Here is a 16745-nt window from a genome sequence, read left to right as displayed (position 1 = left end):
TGGAGGAGTTGGGAAGTGAAACGAGATTTCCTGTCCTAGTCCAAATACCTTAATCAAAAAGCTGTGTTTTATATCACAGTTTATGACAAGAAAGCCAAGAAACCTTATTAACTAATCTAACTCTGATCTGGACTGTACAAAGAAATCAAGAACAGCATTATATCATCCTCCTGGAGATACACACATATATTATGTGATGGTGATCAAGTGTTTGCTCCATTGTACCTTGGATATTTTCCTTTGAAGAACTTCATAATACTTTTAATGTCGTAGATTTCCATGAAATTATGTCCTCCCTATCTGTTAGTGTAAAAGTAGATCATCCTTTTCTTTCTCCTCTGCTGATTTTTATGGTTTAAAGATGAAAGCTAGGCGGATATTGCAAAATAAGATATTTAAGCTGCATTTTGTCTCCAGTAGTTAGCATTACTCTGTAATTACTACATCCTTTACCCAGTTTTTCAAGGGGACTAGCTTTGTAACAACTTTTATTAAGGACTTGCTGAAAGAAACTTGTCAAGCATTTGTACTCCATGTGAACAAGTGTTTCAGGTGGGCAGCCAGCTCTGGTGGAAGGTGTCCCTGCCCGTGGCAGGGGGTGGAACTCGGTGACCTTTAAGGCCCTTTGCCCCCAAACCATTCTATGTTCTTTAAAGTCATCATCAGTCACCCTTTCCAAATCAATTTGTAATTCTGTGTGTTGCTAACTTTTCTTACATTGCTGTGGTTCCCCCTGGCCCCACGGGGTGTTCATTAAAGATATCACCATTATCAGTGGTTAGGAAAAGGTGCAGAAGAACAGGAAATGGGAAAGTGCAGGAACAGAGGTACACAAGCCCTGAACCCCATTCCAGCCTTTTCCAGGATGGGAAGAGGCCCTGGTGTCTCTCAGCTCTGGGGGAGTGCAGCACAGATTGCTCTGGGGTCCACTTTTGACCATCAGCGCTTTTTTTTGCTGGGTTTGTCTGGTAATAACATGCTTCAGTACATTAATTTTAGTGAAGAGTGAGATGTGCACTGTAACTGAGGGATGATGGGGTTTGTACTCTTCTCCATTTTTTATGTCATTTGGTAAGTGCTGATCTTGCATTAAGATGTCACTGTCAAACTGGATAGCATTAAAGAAGAAAGGAGTTGCTGAATTTCCAGCAGGTCGAAGTATTCTCGGATCCCTAGGCACTTTCAGTAAAAATCTGTTGGAATAAAGGATGGCTAAAAAATGTTTTTAATCTAGGCTTTTTAAAATTTCTCTTTTGAGAGCCACTGTAATAAATCGAAATTATTGATTTAGCCCGTAGCAGTCCTAAGGTTCACTCATTTAAGAGTCGAAACTGCTCTGTTACTGAGAGCAATAACCCAGGCTGTGAAATCTCTCATCAGAGGCTGCTGGTCCGCACCTGCAGATGGGCATTCAGCGAAGATTTCTGTCTGATTGCTGTCTGTGGATGGCTCTGCCATCAGCTGAGTTCTCTGCCTGCTCTCCGTGGTGATTCTCTGCCTCCCTCCCCCCTGCCCCTGGGAAGGCCTTTGCAGCCTGGCCTGGCCACTAATTCTGGGCTCAGTGGTCACTAATTCTGGGCTCAGCTCAGCCCTGGCCAGGTTTAACATTGCTCCACCTTTTACCAACCCCCTGCAGAAACAGAATCTGTTTTGTGTTCTGTGTCCGTGGTATTACCCACATGGGGAGTCTGTCCGGAGCTTATCATGGTTGTGCACCCATGATAGCAGGTTTTAAATGCCCTGCCTTGATAAAAGGGTTGAGTACAGCTTTTGATAGAGCCAGGCCTGGTCATCAATAGAAGAAAAATCTTCTTTCAAGGGTAAATATTTCTTAGGGCACTGAAGGTTTGAATGATCAGTAAGCAGTTGCAAAGGAATGCTTAACATCATACTCAAAAATATTCTAAAGTCAGAAATCTTGGTCCAGTTAGCACTGGCTGATCTCCCAAGTGCGTGTGCTGCCCACACAGCTGGCAGCAGCTGGCGAGTTGCATGGCATTTTCTCCCGATGTCACTTCTGTTTTGCCTTTTATGCATCTTTTATTATCTTTCCATTAACAGAACATTTCCATTCCACCTTCTTTTTCTAAAACTGCGCTGCTCAGAAGCATGCAGGGGCTCTGCTGCCCGTTCTCCTGGGGCAGCACTTCGCTGCCAGCCTCTGCCAGGAGTAAATTACCCCATCCCTGACGTGCAGGCTCAGCTGCTGGGACCATAAGCAGCTCCTCATCGCTGCCCATCTGCCCCAGCAGGGAGTAGCTGTGGGTTCAGCTCCTGGCTGATGTCTGCTCAGACCCACCCTCCCAGGGGCTGCTCAGCACATCAGAAGGACTCTTCACTCCCCTGTGCAAGCACGTGCTCCAGCCTAGCCCTGAATGATTAGGGTTTTTGTAAATTAAAATAAATCCAAGGAGTGAACTGGCCCAGGGGAGCTCTCAATCCAATCAAATTAGACTCATATATCCACCCTGGAGCAATTCCTTAGAAGCCCTGCCTTCAGGAAGCTTCATTTGTAATCACTACATGCTGTGTACTTTAGAAAAGTTTTATAATTACTCGCTGTTCCGGCTGCTGAGCACTTCTAAATGTTGGATATTAAGGAACTGCTGTTTCAGTCAGTGAACAAGCTCTGAACATTAAATGTGCTTCGCGAGAAGCATTTTTTTCTCAGGCATTACACATCTCTGAAGGCATACTTTTTTCAAGTGGATGCTTTCCCAGCTGTTGATCATCTCTCTGTTTCTTCTGTGTGAAGAGAGAAGGAGGAAACTGATGATGGCGTGACATTGGATAAAGGCTGGTTTGCTGTGGAGGGAGGTGGCTGCTTTACTCACAGATGCAGGCACTGGAATGATGGTGCAGGCCAGCCTGGGAAAGCACCAGGAAAAGCTTTGTCTTGCACCATGCTCGTTTTTTGACATTGTTGTGTCACACGTTTTACAGAAAAAAATATTTTAGCATTGATCAGAGATCTGTAGATGAATTTTGGTAGCATTTTTTATGGCTCTCCACCACTAAAGCAGCCTGTCTTTGTCAGGGGTGCTGGGGACACTTGGCCAGAATAGCTCAGTGAGTGATTCCAAGTGCTCAGGGAGAACTGGCAATCCAAACTGGCGGGTGTTCTGTAAAAGGTGGTAGCAATGATTTCTTTCACAGAACAGCTCATCAGAAACATGCCCCAGGCACAGGATGGTGCTAGGGTGCTGAAGACCATTTCTAGAATCGGGTGCTGCGGTTGCCAGTGAAACCAGAATGATGGGGCAGGGGTTAATAGAAGATTTGCAGGGGTTAATAGAAGATTTGGCAAAACACAGATGGGTTCCTTAGCTGTGCCAGCCTTCCACACGACCCTGAGTGTGTCACCAGCCCCTCCTGCAGTCCTGGGAGCAAAGCTGGGACACCGAGTCCACAGGGAAAGGGAGGAGAGGTCTGGGAGTCAGGCACTGGCTGGAAATGAGCCCTCTCCCACTTCAGATCTCACCTCGAGCTCTCTGGAGCTGCCAGCAGAGCTGTGGGGCTTTTGTTGGAAAGGTGCACGTTTCACATCTGCTCAGGGGATCTTGGGGGAAATGCACGCAAACGTCTTCATCTGGAGACCTTCCCTGACATTCATTAACTCTTACAACAGCTTTGATGAGTGCAAAGATTTATTCTGCATTTGGTGTAAGGGAAAGCCCTGAGATAGTCAATCACATGGAAAAACCTTTTCTCTGTCAGGTACTAAGAATCAGAACTAGAAATGGTGCAAATAATGTCATTTCAGGTGTCATTAATCCAAGGCATAATGGTGCCTTTAGCAGCTAAATGAACGCTGCAGCTCAGGTGATTCAGGTATCTTTGCATATGATCAAGTTTTCAAATAAATTACCAAGTTCCATCCAGTATATATTCATTTTGAGGTGTCCCAGAAGTGTGTAAACCACAGTTATTGCAGTTGCCTCGTATTTACAGGCTGTAAGATTTATTTAGTGGGAACCCTTCAAATGGCAATAGGCTGGGCTTGAGTTATGAATTGCTAAACCCATCCATCTATCACATTACTACCCAAAATCACTCTCTAAATGCAGGCAGGGAATGTGCCACTATCACAAAAGTGGCCCAATGTCTCTTTTGACACAGCAAGAAAACAGCAAGGGAATAAATTTCAAGCATTAGGCAGTATTAAGGCTTTTCAGAGGGAGCCATCCTAATGAAAACCCATAATCAAAATAATAATTACCGGGGGAACCATTTGCTTTCAAGGTAATCACGCAAAGTAAAGCACAGAATATGTCTTAAGTGGCAAAAAATGGTGATTTCTGTTCACAGGGAGAAAGAAAGTCTAGCACTTGAGAATATAAGTGCTTTGTACATGATCAGTTCTTGATGGATTTTTCCAGAAATGCGCCTTCATGTCTTGTATGTAAAAAAGAGAGGAAGAATTGAAGCTGTTACGTGATGAATGCAGGCGGAGGTGTGATGAGGCTGGCACTGGGTTACTGAGCTAGGAAGTTACCTGTCATTCTCTTCATTTTCAATTCATTGCAGGTTAGGTTAGATTGCAGTAATATTCAGTGGAATATTAAGGCTGTGGGAAGACGTTTGGAAAGTTCCAGAAAAGTTAATGTATAATTTCTAGTGAAGGGAACTTAAACTTTTTTTTTTTTTTTTTTTTAATTAAACCAGCAGCTAGTCCAGCAAATTTCTGTCATATATTCTTACTATTTCTGGTGTAGTTAAAGAAATTTCATGTGAGGGAAACATTTCCAGCATGTCTTTTCTTAATTTTTATTCAAATTTGCTTACTGAGTTCATGGTTTATTTTACCTGCCACAGCTTTGTTCTTTCTATTTGCTCTCAGCTGCCTGAGATTTTAATTTAGAGAGCACCTCTAAGATTGGACTAATAGTGTCATTTTTTTCATTTAATCATGTTAATTGTTTTAATGGCTTCCCTATGCCAGCTACACTGAGCTTCATTGCTGAGGATTTCTGTGATTTTGGTGGTGGACATCTTCGGGGAACCTTGGTTTTCTCTTTGACTGCACTAACTCCGGGTTCCTCAGTCTTCATGAGCTGCACTGGCCTGAACTTTGGTTGATCAGAGTTCAAATCCAACTCATAATACGAAACATATTTGTGAAATCATACAAAACATGTGATGAAGTGTATTTTGCCTTCATCAGCTGCGGTAACCTGGATTCCATCCCTTCACAGTGCCCATAGTAAGAGCAGCTGACCCCTTTATCTTTAATCTCTTTCAAAATACCATAGCAACAGTTGCACTAATCTTCTGAAGACCACTTGCTTTGCATCTTACTACTTTTTTTGTAATGTAATCAGGCACAGGGCAATAAAAGATACATGATCTCCTCATCGCTGCTCCAGCAGGGAGTAGCTGTGGGCTCAGCTCCTGGCTGGGTCTGTTCGTGTGCTCTGAAGTAGCTGTGGATTGGGAAAAGTCCTCCTGAAAGTGTGATACCTGCACTTCCCGGTGACTGATTCCCTTCATTTGCCTTCTTCAGAGAAAGTAATGGCTCTCCTTTGCCTGTTTCCCTCTCCCCAGAAGCACCAGTCTGTTCCACGAGGTCGTGCAGCTGGGCTTTGAGATCGCCAGTTTCAGCAGCCTGTCGGGGACGCAGCCCATCACCTGGCAGGTGGAGTACCCCCGCCGGGGCTCCAGCGACATCGCCCTGTCCGAGATCTTCATCTGCCAGAAGGACCTGGTGGGAATCGTGCCCCTGGCCATGGTAAGAGCCCCTTCTAGCTTTGCTCCACCCTTGTGGGCCGAGGAAACCTGTGCCAGCCTCAGCCTCAGCATCCTCAGCTCCTCTGGGAGCATCCCTCGCTCCGTGCTCTGTGCACGTCACAGCTGCAGTTCTTACACGGCAGCCACAGAGCAAAGGGGTGCTGCCCCTTCAGCCCTCTCTCTCAGGTTTAGTCCCTGAGTTTCTGGCATGCCAGTCTGCTTTCTCACAAAGCCAGGTAGATCTTCCTTCCCGCTTCTGAATGCCTCGGACTCGCAAGCTGCAGAGCAACTTCAGAGGGCCTCAAGGACCTTCTGCTAAACTCCCAAGTTGCTTGGTCCTTAGTAGGCTGAGGCTGATACCAATTCTTCTGCCTGATGCCCTAATAGTGTAAGAACTTTTGGTTTCAAGTCAAAAATAGAAAACAATAATAGCCTCAATAATATATTTAAGAATCATGAAGTGCAGACTTTCATGGGGATGAATGCTTTAGGTTAAAATCCACTTTCTCTGCTCAGCATTTTAGGAAAACAAGGAATTTCACTGGGTTCTCCAGCATCTCAGGTGTGCTGTTATTAGGCAGGCATTTTATTTTCTGTTGGTCAGGATTTGGAAGTACAGTTACACATACCTCTGTGCTTCTTGTGAATTTTGCCTCTCCTATGTATAATCTTGGTGGCAAAATTCTGGCAGTCTTTTATTTGAACAGTGTTCAGCAGATAATTAGATGAGTATTATTTCCTGGAAGTCCCAGGCTTCAATATATTCTCCCCCTTTGAAGAGTAAAACTGCTGCTCCTATCAAATGAGGTCATGGCCAGCAATTTCCTGATCCACAGTCTGTTAAGTCAGCAGAAAGCCTGTACTGCATTCCAGATCTGAGAGGGAAATAATTGTCCTCATTACCTGTCAAGTTGAACAGAGAATATTTATTAGAGCATCTGTCCTCTAAGGACTGGAGAATGTGCGTGAAGAAGAATTTTGTGGTCAGATTTTATTTTGAGATAAATGCCTTCCACTACCAAACAATGGACATGTGTCTGCTGGCAGACTTTGTGTCTTCTTGCTCATTTCATGAAAGAATTCATCAGCTTCTTCTCTGTATTCCATATCTGAGGGAATCAAGATTTTAATCTGTCCTGTCAGGGTGTAATGCCTTTGCACTTGCATACAGGGTTCTTGCAGACTTGTGTCTATTCTGCATTAAAATTCATCTGCCTGTAAGGGTTCCTGTGAGAACTGGAGGTCTAAATGGATGAATTTAGTGTTGTATATATCATGTAAGGAGAGATCCTTTATTCCCAAGAGATTGCCAGTAGGCACTGTGGGTTCAAACAGAGGGTTCAAACAATGAAATCATTAAACCTTTCTCCTCACAAAGCTTTCTTGTGTTTATCTCATTGCTGTACCTTGTGATAACACTTAGCCAGAGCCAAAATACCCTGTGTTACCAGAATCCAGTTGGATAGAACACCAGAGTGCACTTGGCTTTACTAGCAGGATATTGGTAGAGAAAGGGAATCCTCAGTTTCCTGCAGCTAACACTGTGTGTCCAGCCAGGGCACTTTCTTCATGCAGGCACTGATCTCCAGCTGAGCTGATTACCTGGCAGCTCTCCTGCTCAGAAACAAGAGTCACACTGAGCACAGACAGGGTGATAACTGTATCTGCTGAGAAGCCAGATCTGAGTCTTTATCCTCGCTGCCAGAGGAGCAGCAGCACACGCTTGTGTACAGAAATTAGATCTCAGTGTTTAGCAGCAAGTGGGGCTTATAATCCTCTGGAGGGGAAGGTAGATTTTGTTGATTCAAGCGTGGAGTGTTCCCGGGTAGAACTGCTAACATCCAAAGTCAGAGCAGTCCTTGCACACTTCTGAAAGTGACCACAAAAAGGAGCTGCCCAAAGACCCTGCAGTGTCCCAGGGTGGAGGAGCTGCTCAGGTCTCTGCATGGGTCTGAGGGGGGCCCTGGAAAGCCTTGGGAGGACGGAAGCAGCAAACTTCTGCCTGGTTTGGGTATAGCATAAAGGCTGTCTCTGACCCATGGACTACAGCTTGTCTCACTTGAGCCATTCCAAACTTATGAAGCAAGAAGGATCATGTATCTTTTATTGCCCTGTGCCTGATTACGTTGCAGAAAGAATAGTAAGATGAAAACCGAGTGGTCTTCAAAAGATTAGTGCAACTGTTGCTATGGTATTTTGAAAGAGATTAAAGAATTGACATTGTCAGCAAGAACTGAACCTGAAATTTTAAAAGAGCCTTATAGGACCTGGATCAGTGGAGCAAGTGGTAGGGTAAAGCTGCTGGAAAATCAATGGGAATTCATCATGTAGTCAAAAAAGAGAGTTTTAGCAGAATCCATATTCCATGTGCCTAAATAGTGTGTGCAGGTAAGGAACAGCAACACAGGGATGCTGCTACAAGGAAATAATAGGAGCAAGAGACTGGGCTGACAGTAACTGTAATAATTTTTTGCCAGAAAAAAATGACACATCAATTTGAGGGAAGTGTGTTTTTCTCCCAAGCTCAGAAGTTAATCAGTCTGAGTAATTTTGGAGGACGTGTCACCCTTCAAGGTAGTTGGAGAGGAAAAATGAGACAGAAAAGTTAGAAAGATGTAATTTTAACTGGCTTGTTGCTTTCTAACTCTCACATAACAGAATTTTAGTTAAGTACAGTGTATCAAACTAGATCCTAGTCAGACATGCACTCTCCTTTCCAAATTCCTGAGTGTGGCACTTGGTGAAGCCATCCACTCGATGTACTTTTCATGCAGGCTGTGTGAAGGCCTACGAGGCTCCCTCCAAGTGTGAGATTAAATTTACATTGTTGTATTTCCATCATTGAACAGCAGTAATTACTGAGGCAAGACTTGTGAAGAGCTAATGTCATTTATTAGACCTTCTGATAGAGATGGGAACAAACAGATGCTCTTGCAGGCACACACTCCCTCCTTCAGATCTCTTGACTCACTTAAATCCCAGCTGCTGTGAGATAGCATAGCTACAGAAACTGGGGCTTGTAAAATTCATCCACTAGGAGAGTTAAATAAGAAAATAAAATAATTTCTTAAGGCAAACCAGAAAATATATCCCACTGTCTGTGGACAGGAAAAACCTACTGGCTGAATGGTGCCCTATTCTGGCTTTTCTAAATTTCATGTTACTTGTTGCAGGATCAATTAGGAAAGTGCTTTCATAGGACCTTAAATAATTACCTGCTAAGCTGCTTTTGAAAACCTCCTCAATTAATCACAGGTAACCTCAGAATTAGCCAATTAAGGTGTACAAGGTTGCTTCACTTACTTTCCACAAAGTTTTCTAAGATTTCCATCCTGCCAGGAGCAAATGTAGCCAACTCTGTAGATTCTGCCTCTTGGCTCTATTAAAATATCCCAAATGTACATCTGTAGTGTGTGCACACACAGGAATCCCACTGGAGAGCTCTGTGTGTCTGTGTTCAGTGTGAGGCCACGTTTTAGGAAGCTCAGGCAGAGATTTCTTTTCGTGCTTTAAATGGATAATGCGTATTTTAAACACTACTAAATTTTGTTTTGGGATAGAACAAGGTGGAAAACCTGTGTGTAAATGCATCGTTCAGTGCTAATATTAAAGGAGAGCTCCTTCATGGGGGGAGGATGGGAAATCAATGCTTTAATATTTATGCAAGAGCATCTGGGTCCCTGTATCTGGAACTGGAGCAGGAGTCCTTCACCAGCAGGGTGCACTCCCTCTTAGGTTGATCTCTAAGTGTGACTTGCATTAAATACAGATATTAAAATGCTGAAGCATAAACTCGATGTCAGGAGTCTATTCTGAGAGTTCTACTCTAAATTTACTTCAAAGGCCACTTGTCACCATGGGAAGCCATGCAACTTGCTCATCCATGCATATTTCCTCTTGAAAATAACACTCATTTTCAGTGGGTCTTTCGGGTTTCACTCCTCAGCCTCTGTGATCCACTGGTGACTGCTTACAAGCAAAGCATGGCTGGAACAGGCTCAGGCATTTCTGAAAGGTTCTTGCTGCTGTTTCACGTGCCCAGAAATTTGTCTGTTCTCCTCAGCTGTACCAGTGGGTCTCATCAAACCTATAATAAGCTGTCTCTGCATGTCCTGCCTTTCTACTGGCGGGAACTGATGCACCCACTGCTACAAACTGAAGCATCTTTCCCCTGTGAAACAGCATCCTGTGAGCTGCTGCTGAATCCAAGTTTGAAGTTTTTATGCAGAGCAGCCTGGCCATGGCAGCATCAGTGTGTAGCTGAGACTCTCAGCTGCTCATTAGGCAGTGCAGTTCCTCGTGCTTTTTGCTCAGTGCTAAGTTGTTCATTAGGAAGTGCTTGTTTTGCGTGTTTCTTTACGTTCTGAACTCAGTGTGTTGATGTTCCTGCTGCAGAAGCAGGGGATGGACCTGCTGTGGAGCTGTGACTCAGCCAAAACCACTTTCTGACAGTTTTTATGTGTGCTTGTTAACTGGCTTTCCATTAAAACAGAGATGATCAAAAACTTAGCTCCCAAAGCACTGTTGCTTTATGTACACATTTATGTCTGCTCTTCCCTAAGGTAAGGATTTTTTAAGGTATTTCACTGTAATGAAGTCCCTGCAATACCATTTTAAAATATGGACCCGAATAAATAGAGTTTTCATGCCTGCACAGTCTGTGAGTTCACACCATAAAGCTCTATCTAGTTCAAGGTCACACAAGTGCAGAATTCTCACTCTGGTTCATCTTTCAGTCTTGATAGAAGTGGATGCAACAGGCACTGAGGAGCTTTCCAGAAGGAAAAATCCATTTCCAGATTTGCTTATCACAAACAAACAAATGAACAAACACATCATCCAAATGAACAAACACATCATCCACGTGTCAGACTTTTCAGCTGCCAGGTATTGTCTCAGATAATTCAGTTATGGATCGCATGAAATAGACACTGCGAGTTGTAGGACGTTTATTTTATGTGAAACTGAGCTATCACTATTAATACACCAACTGGGACAGCTTACAGCAGCTCTGCAGCCCTGACTAACACCGTGAAGTCAGGAGTGTCGGGAGTTCAGAGGGGGTGTTGGTGAAAGAGCAGAGCCACAATCGCTTGGGTGAAGGGGGAGACACAGAGATGCCTTCTGTGCCTCCCGTTCCCACCACTGCAGGCTGCAGTGCTGCTCTGAGGAGATAGCATTGCTTCCTTCAGATTTATGGGGACAGAATTGCACTGACTGTGCCCCTGCTCTCTCTTGGTATGAGCTGAACTCAGGAGCCCCGTGCCTGCTGGTAAATCGGCCGTGTCCCACAGTGAGCTCGGCTGGCACTTGCAGTGCTTATTGATTAATCTTATCTGGGAAGAATTGGCGTTTTTTATTGTCTGCCCATCAGGAAACAAAAGCAAAAAATGGATGAACCGTTGCTCATTGATCTCAAATTGGTCAGAAGATGCAGACAACATAAAGAATCCAAAATGACTCAATTTAACACTGCTTTTTGAAGTCCCAGACATCATTTCTACAATCCTTGCGGTTTGCCTCTAGTTTCTGTTGTCCTCTTCTTTACTACAGTCACATTCAGTCCTGCCTTTTGCAGGAAATGAGAATGGATCAATAAAGCTATCTCAGCTGGCTGGAATTCATATTTCCATTGCATCAAGCTGTATGTCATTTTCTGTGCAGCACAAGAGTGTGCATAATTTCCTCTTCCAGCATCCCCCCTATCTGACAATGCTATGGAATGGATTACTTCGGGATTTTTAAGATGCTGAGGAGAGGTGGGGCCAGCTAGCTTCCATATTTTTAAAGATCTCTGAGAAATATTAATATAAGGCTTAATGGATGCTTCTTAGTCTTGAAAGGAGGCAAACCCTGCTAACCGAACAAAAAATTGCAGAACAACAAGGGTGTGCAGTGAGAGAGCCAGCAAGTAAATTATTGCTGCTTAGTGTGCTGGAAGAGGAGTGTCAGAAACCTGTAGAAAATCCTGTGTGTGAGCCAAGCTGATCAAAGTCAGGATGTTGGTCAGGGCTCACTGAAACTGAGCTCCCTGAATGGGAAGGGAGGGACAGCACAGCTGACAGAGGGACACAGGATCCCACTTGTGTCAGTCCATGGCCCTGCGTTGTGTAACGTGTGGAGTCTGGAGATGGTGTGGTTCTTGTGGTGTGTTTTGGGGACTGCTCTGAGTGTTGGTTCAGGTTTGTGATACTGCTCCATCAGAAGAAGACATCTGAAATAACAGTTAATATTTGAAGTGACAGCTGATTAAAATTCTGATTGTTTAACATAACCACAAAGGCAATTTCACAGCTGCTGCACATGTGAGCAGAGCCAGCAGAGAGGGAGGGAGCTCTGGTCCCACATGATGGTGCCTGAGAAGGACATTCCAGGGCTGGGTATTTCAGTGCTGAAACTGCTCAGGACTGTGTTCAGCCTGTGTGCCCTCCCCTGCTGCCCTCACAGCCACGCCAGATGGAGGAGGGCAGAGGGGCACTTCCCAGAAGGAGCAGACCAACTTCAGAGGCTGATGTTGTGCAGAAGTTTGCAGCTGAGAGAGAACTGGAATTTAAAGGCAGAGAAGTTCCTGATTTGCAGGACTGCAGGGTGCGTTGAGCAGCTCAGGCTGTGAGCAGAGCTCTGCCATGGCCAGCCCTGCAGGCAGGTGCTCGCCTGGCTGTGCCTCCTGCAGCACGGAGCTGCTCCTGCCAAGGGCTGCAGAGGGGAAAAGGGAGATGGAAGAACATGGCACGGCTTTGTCTGGGAGCTGCTGCTGCAGCTGGAAAGGGAATTGCACTCAGCAGTCTCCATCGCTAGACTGGGCCTTCTCCTCTGGAATTAATGTACTGGTTCTCCCTAAACTGGAGTTTTCTCATTAGCTTTAGCTGACAAATGATTGCCTAGACTTAAATCATAAATACACATCCACTGTCCAAACTAATTCCAGGCAACAAACATTTGTGGTTTTCCCTGGAGAGTAAATGGGCTCCACCTCCTCGTGCTGTCCCTTTGAGGAGGTGACAGCTGAGCAGGGGCTGCCAGAGCAGACCAGGTGTGTTTGCAGACAGAGCTGGTTCTCAGCCAGCCTGAGCATTAGGTGGGATAGCTGTAACCCATACAGAAAAACAGGAGGGATTTCTCTTAATTGGCATCTTCTAATGATGATTTTGATCTGTAAGGAGAGTTCTGATGTTTCTGGGGGATGCCTCACTCTTCACAGCCAGGTGAAACATTTGCTTAGCAGAGTCGTGAATTGTTTAGGCTGGACTCTAATTAAGGAGGTCCTGAGGTGTTACAGCCTGGGCAGTGAAACGATGGAGACAACGAGAAAATGCTTTACTCTAATGGGATATAATGAGGGAGCATGGGGTTAAAAATCACCATGACTTTTATAAGCCTCAGTGTTTTAATGAGCTACCCCAAACCTTAAAAACCCAGGAACTTTTCACCTTCGATTTGCTGTGGATGCATGTTTGCCCTGCCCTGCTCTCCGTTTACAGTTCATTATCCAGACAGATGCTCATCACTGAGGATGTTTGTCATGGAATTCATTAGGAATCTGTACTTTAAACTCAGTAGTTCTGCTTGAGGGAGATAACTGCAGAAGGCAGGACAGGGCTCAGCTCAGTGCAGAGGACAGAGCTGGCATTGTGCTGCTGGCTCTCTCTTCGCCCTTGCAGCAGCTGCTGGAGGACACGGGGAGCAGCAGTGGGGAGGGGATCTCATCTATTCATAATCCCAGGACCAAAAGGGTACCAGAACCTCACCAAAGCTTGGACCAACAAAAAACCAACTTTTCTGAGCTGGACAGGCTGTGTGCAGGGGCCCTCCTGCAATGCCCCAGCTGTCCTTGTGGTGCCATGTGCTGAGCAAGTGAACAGCCCAGCCCTTGCACTCTGTGCCCCATTGCTGTGGGGTGTCTCTAGAGCCCAGTTAAACTGCAGGGCCTGGCAAAGGGAATCCACACAGACACTGAACTGGTCGAGATGGGTTTTCCCCTCAGAAACAACTCATGCACCAGCACCACGGCACGACCACCACGCTGGTGAGAGAGGGAATTTCAGCAGGCAAATGGAAAAAAAGTGCCGCTGACATTAATTTTAATCAGGTCCCAATCATCTGATTTGTCCTCGGTATTTTTTTTTTCCTCTAGCAGGGCTGATTGTCTTTCTACAAGATTTGTTACCTCACAGAACAATAATACAGGCTGTAATGATGTAATTTATGGCTGCAATTTGCTTTTGGAAATCCTCTATTAGTGAAAAATAGCAACAGTGCAGTTTTATTAATTACAGTAGGTGACTGTTGAATGCTGAGTGTCAGTACCAGAGGAGTGACTGTGTTGTGCTCTGCTCCCCAAGGCCCTGTAGGAGCAGAGCTCTGTGTCCTTTGGAGGCTGTGAAATGAGTATTTGGCTTAAACTAAATAAGTGTAAAAATAATTCAAGTTCACTGGGAAGTTTGAGAAAATGATAGAGGGAAACATTAGCCTGTAAATTTGGTATTGAGAGACACGCCAGAGTGTTACTGCAGCACATAATGTGCTCACATACAGGATGGCTCTGCAGAATTGCACATTTATTTACACCTTCTACCCCCAAACCGCTGCTTGCAGTTCAGACCTTGAGGTTCATTACTGAGCTCTAGTCTCGGTGTGCCATGCCAGGGAGAAGCACTTCATCTCTTTTCTTTCTTTAATGTGGACATTTTTTACCTCGGCATAACACTTTTATTTTCATTTGCATAAACCAGACTTTACTGGGATGTAGCCTGGGGAAAAAGGATGCGGGCAAAAACCACCTTGTGTGATTTAAAGGTGAATTCTCTTCCTTTTGTGTTCTGAAACAGTGCACAGCTGGCTGAGGTCCAGAAGGCTTGCTATAACCTCTCTGTGCTCTTGAGCTCTCATTTTGGGGAGCTAACAGAAGGCAGGAGGCGTCCTGCTGCACAGATTATGTCAGCAGCAGAAACCAAAGCGATCAGTCTCAGACCTGGGCGTCCTCGGGAATCATTTTGTCCAGGCTCCTGCATGCCCGTGTGCCAAGGCTGGGAAGTTTTTACACAGCTTGCTGCTTGATGGAGCCAGCAGAGGAGCCTCTGGTTTGGCTGCTGGAGCTGGGACAAAATGTCAATTGGAAGCACTGAAAAGCAGGACTGAGAGAGGAGCTGCCAGCTGGCACAGGTATCCTGAGGCATATGTTTTAAGGATGCCTGGAAGCTTCAGGAGTGAGCTTGGTGTGGTAATAAATAAGTCATTCGAGACTCAGTAATTCCTCCTCACTGCTCTTACCTCATCCAAATTACGGGCTACTCATTAAGCACTGGGAGGCTCTGATCGGCAAAAATAGGAATTGTCTGGTGGGATGGGAGCCACATGTCTGTCTGCAGTTAGTTTCTGCCTCTCCTGGATCCTTGGCTCAGGCCCACAGCAAGTTGACTCATCTTTAAAATGGACATGTATCTCCTGTGTTACAATGCAAGGGTTTGGCTGACAGGAGTTCTGTACTGCTGATTCTTTATGAAGGAAAATTCCCTGCTTAAACATGGATGCTGGTCTCCCCTACGTCAGTACTGGCAGGGCAGTTGTAGCCCTGAAGAGTAAAAATAGGAGTAATTCCATGAGTGAAGCAAGGTTTGTGGCTAGAGGTGATGTCTTTTATTAGGCCATCCAACAGATGGAAGAAAAAGCCAAGCTCTCAAGCACACAGATCTTTATTCAAGCCTCTTTCAGCGCTGGAAGTTGCTGTGAGATGCTCAGATAAAGTTAATGGTCACTGGGGTTGCTCCAGGTTATACTAACAAAGAAAACAGTGCTTTAAACAAATGGATTTGATCCCTTTGTCTGTCATATCCTGACTTAGACAGTAATCAGAGCAACCTCTTTCAAGGATGCTTCTCTAGCCAAGAGCCTCCAGCAGGATCTGGACAAGCAACCCCTGAAGGTAAAACATGTTTCTGCTGGAGTAAGGGGGAAGTAATTGCATCTGTGATTATACATACCATATATATTCAATTTTCCTCCTTCTAGATATATGCCAGGTTCAGTTTCTATATCATAAGGCCCACCAGTCTATCAGACGTGTCTGATCAATAATTCAATTTTCCTGTGTCAGTCTCTCATCTTTTTAACGGCAGTGGGTTTCTGATGTCTGTACAGTATCTGCTCTCATTAATGCAATAATCTTGTTCCTGCCCTCTGTGTGCTTTGCTTGGGTGGAGCTGCTGTGAAGTCAGTGAAATCAATAAACTGTTTGAAAAGGAAAAATAATCTAGGTACAAGGATAGGAAATAATAATGACTATTTCCTGCATTTTTATGACCACTTTTTCATGGTGGTTGCATAAGAATTCGTGGTGTCTTTGTTACAGATTTTGCTTATCGAAAATTAAAGCTGTACAGCCAAAATAAGAAAGGAGCAAGTAGAAAATATCTCTTGCTGATTTCAAACCAGACTAAATTAAATTGAAATACTGAAGCAGAAGCTGCCTGCTTCACTTCCACTGTGGTTTAAATAGGGCTCTGACATCCACAAACTTCAGCCAAGTGCATGGCCAGGAACTGAGGAACTTTAGGAACTTCTAGGACATGAACACTGTCTATTAGAAGGAGAAAGCAGCTCATTAATAATCCATGGCATATTAATCTACACAAATAAAACAAGTTCACAACCTCCACAGCGGCCATAAAAATCATCCATGTATCATGCAGGACCCCAGTTACTTAAAACAAGAAATTGTCCTTGGACTTAATCCTTGCAGTCCATAAAGCATTTAAAATTACTTCACCTCGGTCACAGAGTTCAGACCACCCCTCAGTCCGAGCAGGACAGTGCCCTTTCCTTGGAACAGCCAGGCTGGGAAAGATTCCGCCTTGACTCTCCAAACGGAGTCGTTTATTCACCGTCAGGGTGGTTTGCAGCACTGTACAAAACTTGGTCCCTGTGCACTGAAATCTGGGGGCTCCACCCAGGAGTGGGTTCTAGTAGGCACCAGATTTTCATTGACTGAAAAGAATTTCAAATTTGGTGATCAATAAAGG

At 44.7% G+C, this 16745-nt stretch overlaps 1 protein-coding gene across 2 annotated transcripts in view; it reads left to right on the top strand.

Moving 5' to 3' along the window:
* Positions 1-16745, top strand: part of TMEM132C (transmembrane protein 132C) — a 190735-nt gene that overhangs the window by 134949 nt on the left and 39041 nt on the right. For both annotated transcript variants that reach the window (XM_039560938.1, XM_039560939.1), the window contains exon 4: positions 5545-5728. In XM_039560938.1, coding sequence (XP_039416872.1) covers positions 5545-5728 — 184 coding nt within the window. The remainder of the gene's footprint in view (positions 1-5544; positions 5729-16745) is intronic.

This window comes from Corvus cornix, chromosome 15 (assembly GCF_000738735.6).
Source record: "Corvus cornix cornix isolate S_Up_H32 chromosome 15, ASM73873v5, whole genome shotgun sequence".
Classification (NCBI taxonomy): domain Eukaryota; kingdom Metazoa; phylum Chordata; class Aves; order Passeriformes; family Corvidae; genus Corvus; species Corvus cornix.
This window is presented reverse-complemented; position numbering and strand designations above follow the sequence as displayed.